The sequence below is a fragment of the Pogoniulus pusillus genome, chromosome 23 (genome assembly GCF_015220805.1).
Source record: "Pogoniulus pusillus isolate bPogPus1 chromosome 23, bPogPus1.pri, whole genome shotgun sequence".
Lineage (NCBI taxonomy): Eukaryota > Metazoa > Chordata > Aves > Piciformes > Lybiidae > Pogoniulus > Pogoniulus pusillus.
The window spans coordinates 13260165-13267280 of record NC_087286.1 but is presented as its reverse complement, the minus strand read 5'-3'; the positions used below and the strand labels follow the sequence as shown (position 1 = coordinate 13267280).

The 7116-nt window shown below is 58.7% G+C and overlaps 1 protein-coding gene across 1 annotated transcript; it reads right to left on the bottom strand.

The window, feature by feature from the left end:
* Positions 1–965: 965 nt before the first annotated feature.
* On the bottom strand, positions 966–4298 carry FZD8 (frizzled class receptor 8). Its single transcript, XM_064162572.1, has one exon. It carries the CDS (start codon positions 3591–3593, stop codon positions 1590–1592), a length of 2004 nt encoding a protein of 667 aa, XP_064018642.1. The 5' UTR covers positions 3594–4298; the 3' UTR covers positions 966–1589.
* Positions 4299–7116: the final 2818 nt, after the last annotated feature.

Sequence of the window (7116 nt, the reverse complement as noted above, 5' to 3'; positions counted from 1 at the left end):
CTCTGGTGTTCACTAACTGTTACAAGTCTTCCTCTTAAAAAAAAAAAAAAAAAAGTTTAGGGGTTTTTTTTTTAAGTAAAAAAAAAAAAAAAGTCCCACGTCCCTTTAATTGAAGAACTTTAAGGCTCCATGGTGGCCAATTGGTCTGCAACAAGAGGAACTGGGCAGCAGGCAAAGAAACTTCAGACTATACATCACGTTTGGTGAAGAGAAAAGATCAAAGTTTTCCCAAACTCAAAAGAAACCAAGTTCCCTACAGATTAACCCTATTCATTTAGCTCCTCTTAAAGGAATGATGTTCTGAGCCACTGGGCAGACAGGTAAAAAGTTCAACAATTGCTAAAGCATTCTTCTGTTAATTCAACAGCCTTCTGCTCAAATAAATTAGCTTAGTCCTGACAGAAGAACAATACCTTTTCTCTTGAAAAAGGACCATATTTGATATACAAAAGTTAAGATGTTAGTTTAATCTGTTAAAACGAGATTGAACTAACAAATCCGTAGTACATGATCTATGAATTTAGAACATTAACCTTTTACACTTCAGCATGCATCCCCAGAAAGGCAGGTGCTTACAGAAGTGGAGACAACAGATAGGAGTGTGTGCACATTCCTAAAATAACAGCCATTTAAAAAGGATACTCAACAGGCCCTGTGAGATGAGCCTTTTCCAAAGTCTCACTCTGAAGACACTGCCATTTTCCAAAAAAGCAACGGAGAACAGGGTTAAGGCACCTCACAGTTTGGGCAAACACTTTTTCAGTACAACTTGCCGAGTGACTTTTCCCCCCGCTCTTGTTTTCACCCCCCTTGTGCCTATGTATCTCGCTGCTTTCACGGAGGCAGTCGTTCGTTACACAGTAACGACTGGGGCACAAATGTTGAGTGTAGCTTACGGAACCACCTAAAGACACAGCAGCTAGAATAACCAGCGCAGGAGGAGGAGAAAAGCTTGAAAAAAGTGATTTATCAAAAGTCATTTTTATTGACAAAATAGAATACTCATATTTGCTCTTACAGGGGTAGCCTCTAAACTTTTTTACAAAAAAAATTTACAGACTGTATAGCTTTGGATATATACATATTTTACACATCTGTACAAGGTAACAAATAATTATATAAATACATCCCTTAATGTAGGAAACCCGTATTTAGCTGGGGTGTATAATTAAGACAAGTTTTGATTCAATCTGTAAGGCATTTGCCTGGTCATCGATATCCCAAAAACCTGCAGTCCCAGCAGGCTCCCACCTCAGGATTGGGCGGGGGAGGGGGAAGCAAAGAGCTGCTGTTAGTCCAGAATGAATCAGAAGCTGCTTTGCCTTGCCCTCCGCAAGACATGGGTGAGCCTCTACCCTCCTCTGCCAGCAAAATAATAAGCTGGCTCCTTGAAGTACATGCTCCCTGCATATGAATGGAGGGGAAGGAGGAGGGGGCCGGAGCCTGGGGCCTCTACCAGCTGCATTGTTCTATACAAGCTGTGGCTAATAAGGACCATTAGAGGTTCATTAATGGCACCAAACAGTGAGGGGGCATTTTAGGCAGGCCAGTGTCCCTCATTCCCTAACCTTTGGCCTCTTTACTTCTCCTTACACTTGAGACAGGGGCATCTGCTTGGGGTACGATACAGAGCTGGCAGTGCCTGATCTCCACGTCAGTCCAGTGCTGACATCGCTGTACAGAGAGCCACCACCTCCAGCCCCAAGTCCTCCTGCTGCGGTGATTGCTGCCTGCCCACTTGCTCCTGCCCCTGTGCCCCCAGCCACAGCAGCACCTTTGCTGGCCCAGCAGCAGCGGGTGCAGAGGGCTCTCCAGGACTCGAGGGTCTTGCCAGACCAGACCCAGACACCAGAGGTGATGCCCACCACCAGGCACATGAAGTACTTGAGCATGAAGACAGCATAGTCAGGGCGGCGGGCCTGATCGGGCTGCTGGTCACGCAAGCAGGGGCAGTTGTGCGTGGCCTCCCAGCGGGGCCGGTTGTGCTGCTCGTAGAAAAGGCAGGCCACCACGCTGGCAGCTGGCACGGTGTAGAGCACAGTGAAGAGCCCTAAGCGGATCATCAACTTCTCCAGCTTGTGGGTCTTGGTGGGGCCACCTTGCTGCTTGATGACACTGCGGATGCGAAAGAGCGACACGAAGCCAGCAAGCAAGAACATGGAACCAATAGCCAAGTAGATGAGCAGTGGTGCCAGCACGAAGCCCCGCAAGTTCTCCAGGCTCTGGTTGCCCACATAGCAGATGCCAGCCACGGGGTCACCGTCCACGGAGCTGAGTGCCAGCACAGCGATGGACTTGACACTGGGGAGCAACCAGGCGGCCAGGTGGAAATACTGGGCGTAGCCGGCGATGGCTTCATTGCCCCACTTCATGCCGGCAGCGAGGAACCAGGTGAGGGAGAGGATGACCCACCAGATGGAGCTGGCCATGCCGAAGAAGTAGACGAGCAGGAACACTACAGTGCACAGCGCCGGGCCGGTGCTCTCGTACCGCACGTGCTCGGCCACCGCCAGCTCCGGCTGCAGCTCGGCCGCCCCGCCCGCCGCGCCGCGCCCCCCCGCCGCCGCCGCCCCCGCTGCCGCGCCGCCGCCAGCCCCCGCAGCCCCGGCCCCCGCGCCGCCTGCCCCCGCCCCGCCGCTGCACGCCACCTTCTCGTGTCCCGCCACCAGGCGCACCAGGTAGCCCAGGGAGACGAAGAGGTAGCAAGCGGCCAGGAAGATGATGGGGCGCTCGGGGTACTTGAAGCGCTCCATGTCTATAAGGAAGGTGGAGACGGTGGCGAAGGTGGAGAGGAAGCAGAGCACGGACCAGAGCCCGATCCAGAAGGCGGTGAAGGCGCGCTCGTCGGGGCTGAAGTAGGGATTGTGGCACGGCAGGGCGCAGTTGGCGATCTGCCCCGTCTTGACGCGGTTGTAGAGAGGGTGCCGCTCGCTGGACACCGACACCATGGGCGCCCGGCACTGGCAGCCCGGCTCGCAGGGCGGCGGCGGGCGCGGCTTGCGCGGGGCTTCGGCCGGTGGAGCGGCGGCAGGGAGCGCTTTCGCAGGGCCGCCGGGTTTGGAGCCGCGGGGCGGGGGCTTGGCCGGCGGCGGGGCGGCAGTGGTGAGGTCCGTGCGGTTGTAGTCCATGCAGAGAGTGTCTGGGCTGCCCTGCTCGGGGAGGCGGTCGCAGCGCATCCTGTCGGGCCAAGCGAAGCCGTACTGGCGCATGAGCGGGGCGCAGCCGGCCTTGGCCCGCTCGCAGACGCTGCGGCAGGGCGGCAGCGGCTTCTTGTAGTCCTCCAGGCAGATGGGGGTGTACATGCTGCAGAGAAAGAAGCGCAGGTCGCTGGAGCACTGGATCTCCACCAGCGGCCAGAACTGGTGCACCTCCAGCCCGGCCTCATCCTGCGTGTCGTGGTTGAACTGGTTGGGCATGTAGGTGTAGTTGTAGCCGATGCCTTTGCACAGGGGCACGGTGATCTCCTGGCACGACAGCTCCTTGGTCGAAGAGGAGGACGCGGCGGCGGCCGAGCCGGCGGCGCAGCCAGCGCGCTGCAGCAGGGACAGGGCGGCGAGCAGCGAGGCTATTTCCAACAGGTAACTCCACTCCATGCTCGGCGGCGGGCGGCGGCTCGGCTCTTCTCCCGTCCCGCTCAGCAGTCGCGGGGAGCGCGGCGCCACAGAAACCCCCCAGCCCCAGCTACCCCTCGGGGGGGGCGGAGGGCGGTCCCCTCCGTGCCGGCTGCAGGTGAGAGGGCTCGCAGCCCTCGCGAGGTTCCGTCGCCCGGGAGGGAAGCAGCCTTTCTCGCACCCGGTGAGGGGGAGCCGCCGGCAAGCCCCAACGCTGTGCCAGACGACGGGGGTCCACTCAAGGAAGACCCTTCAGCCGCCGTCGCATGGCTCCTCGCGGGGCTGGCTGGCTGCGTAGGGGGAGTCGCCGCTTTTCTCGCCGCCGCTCCAGCGCCGGCCGGACAGAGAGCCACAACGACAAAGAAGTTTCGCCGTCAGCCCCCGCGCGGTGCGGTCAAGATGGCTGAGACGTCCCGGGGACCAGGCGGTGTGCCCTGCGGCCCCGCGCTCCCACCGCCCCGAGCAGGCGGGCAACGACAGGGCCGATCCTACGGTGGCCGGAGCGGCTCTTCCTGCCGCCTGACCGACCCTGCAGGTGATCGCCAACCGGCCAGTCCTCGCTTCCTGCCGCCTTTTCCTCCGTAGGACGAGGTAGCTGCCGGGCTCCCGGGGCCGCGATTGCGCCACCTGAACCGTGGAGCGATCGCGGCGGCGCCTCCGCACAACTTCTCGCTCTCGGGCCCCGGCAGCGCCACTCCGGCTACCGCGCGCTCATGAATATTTATAGCGAGTGTCGCCATGCTCCGCCTCCGTAGCATCTTTCGCCTATCAGTGAGGCCCGACCGGGCGGCGGGGGGGCCGGCCCCAGCCCTCCTTAAGGTGGAGCCGGCATCCTGCCTGTGGCACGGCGGGTGCACCTCGAACCCCTGAGCGGCGGGGGACGTGGCGGTGGGTTTGTTCGGGTTGTACAGTCCCTTGTCTGTACCGAAAGGTGCGGTTCTGCATTCTGAAGCGCTCCTTGCCGAGTGCGTGGGCTACCGTGTGGTGCTTCCTTCCCGTCGCAAGGGCTCCCGATCAAGTCAGGTTCACTCCAAGAGCAGTTAAGCAACTGCCCAGTCTCTGCGGACGCAGTGTTTTATTGAACCTTTGGTGTCCGCAGGAGTTTTCAGCGGTTTCTGGTTTGAGCGCTGCAGACGCTGGCGTCCTGCCCCGCGGTGCTGAACCCGCGCTTGGGCTGGCTGTGGCACGTGTGGGGAAGGAGACGGGAGCGCGGCGAAGCTGCGGACCCGCCGGCACTGCGCGGTTCTTGGCCGGCACCTGGCCTCGGTGCCTCAGGCTTTCCGCATCTCCAAAGGCGCCTAGCGCACATCTGTCAGTACCTGCGTGTACAGCGCACAGTCCAAAAGCACTATCGGTGTTCTTGTGCTAGGGGTCACCACTAAGGCCAAGTAGCAGGGACAGAGTCAGCTTCACATATCTGGAGTTCCTGAACCACGAGCAGTCGCGAGTTGCAGTGCGTTTGCCAGGCAGAACAGCTGGGGAATGGGCACACACATACTCGCGGCTAGCAGGTATCCACGCAGCGGGGAGAAGCCGACGGCTGGAGTTCCCCTTAGGACTGCGGGGCAGAGCCCCGCGCCCCGGCAGGTGAACGTTTCCCGGCAAGGCAGCTTCTGCAGCGGAGGTGCCTGGGTGGCCGGTAGCTTCGAGCTGCCGCCCGTTCAGACAGGGGAGGGATAGAAGTCCAGCTCGGTAGCCTGTGGTGGACGCACATACAGCCGCACACCATGGCTGCCCGCAGCTCGCATCCCGCAGCTGGCTCGGGCCTCCGGGCAGCCGGTTCTGCCTGGGCCGCGGCTCCCCTGGCTCTGGCGTCAGCCTGGCGCCTGAGGCGGTGACTGGCTGAAGAGCTGCGTGCAGCTGCCCAAGGCTTTGTGACCCGCCTGGTGCCCCGGCGCGGTGAAGAGCCTGGGGCGCCTCCCTGCTGAGGCGCAGTGCGGTGACTCCTGGTTGCGACCCGCGGGTATCCGCCACTCCCGGCGGAGAAACCGAGCCGTGGCAGCCGTGAGGGCCCGAAAGAGCCGAGGCGCCAAACCCAGCGCCTCCCCTCGCGCAGGCGCTGCCGCGTCAGGCCGCGGGCTGGCCCCTGCCGCGCTGCAGCGCAGCCGGAGCCCGGCGCCCGGATGCTCTGTGCTCCCGGGGCCGTGGAGCGGCCCTAAGGGAAATTGCTGCCTTTCCCAGGTCGCTCCAGGGAAGGGGGAGTGGGGAGTTCCAGCGGCCCCTCTGTAGCCAGACCACCTTAAAGGGAGCGGCGTTGTGCGGCGGGCGCGGGTTCGGTGCGCGGCGGGGCCGTCCCGGGGGGTTGTCGTCCTCCCAGGACGGGGCGTTTGTTTGTTAATTGACGCGCTGTTGCGCTTCGCACTCGTGTGGAGCTCACGCTGGGGCTGTAATGACTGTAATCTCGGGAACACGCCGCTTGGGGTGGCGGCGCGGCGGGGTTTGTCTTTCGGCGGCGTGAAATTCTGTGATTCGCCGCGTTTCAAACCGGGAGAAGTGGAGCCGGGGCGAGAGTCCTGGGGAGAGCGCACCTCGGGAGGCGGTGCGGTAGCGGCGGAGCGGGCGCCGAGAAGGAATTAAGCACATGAGGCAAAATGAAAAAGCAATCCCAAATTTGTTGGCTGTGCTAACAGGATCCTCAGCACTCCTGCCCGCTTGTCTGGCTGTTTAAACGAGCACACGGATTACCCTGTTAAGAGGAAATGGGCAATAATGGGGCAATAAACACATTTACTCTGTAATCACTATGGTAATTTGCAAAACCTCTTTCTCGACTGCAGCGCCTACCTGAGGGAAGATCTTGCGCTCAGACGGGACAGGGAAGTGCTTGGAGGACGTGGCCCTGCTCCTGCGTGTTTCACAGCCCGGGCTGTGGAGTCAGTCCCACTGCTTCTACACGTTCGTTTTTATTCCTGGTCGAAATCAGATTTTCTCCAAAAGTTACGTTAGTGTTAACTTAGTTAATACCCTACTGAAAAGTGTTGGGAGATTGAAGACTGCCCAGCGAAGAAAACGGAATGAATAATTTGTCTCCTCTCTGAGATTTCTGTGACTGTCAGAGGTTTAAAAAGTCCCTTTTCAGTCCTAGATGTGATGCTCCACGTTAAGGAATGACTCTTAAGGCTGGTTGGTGGCTGTTCGAGGCTTGCCTTATTTAAAATTCTCTCCAGAATGTAAACGAGTGAGTCTCGTCAGGAGAGCTGGGCGAGGCTGTAAATTACTGCTCTGTCAGGTTTCCTATGGCCTGTTACAAAGTACCTTTTTACGCTGAACTTAAGCTCTACACGACTGAGACAGCAGATGTGAGGTGATGGCTTCCAAAAGCAACACAGATGCTGTAAAATTTCCATTGCAATATTTCAGCGAGGAAACTCAGGAGACATGCTGAATGTTACAGTTTAGAGTTACACTATAACTCTCCTAGAAATAAGAGAATACCAAGTTTCTCAACAGTACATTTGGCTTCATTCCTACTGTCATTCACATGCTCTTGTTTTACAGCATGAAA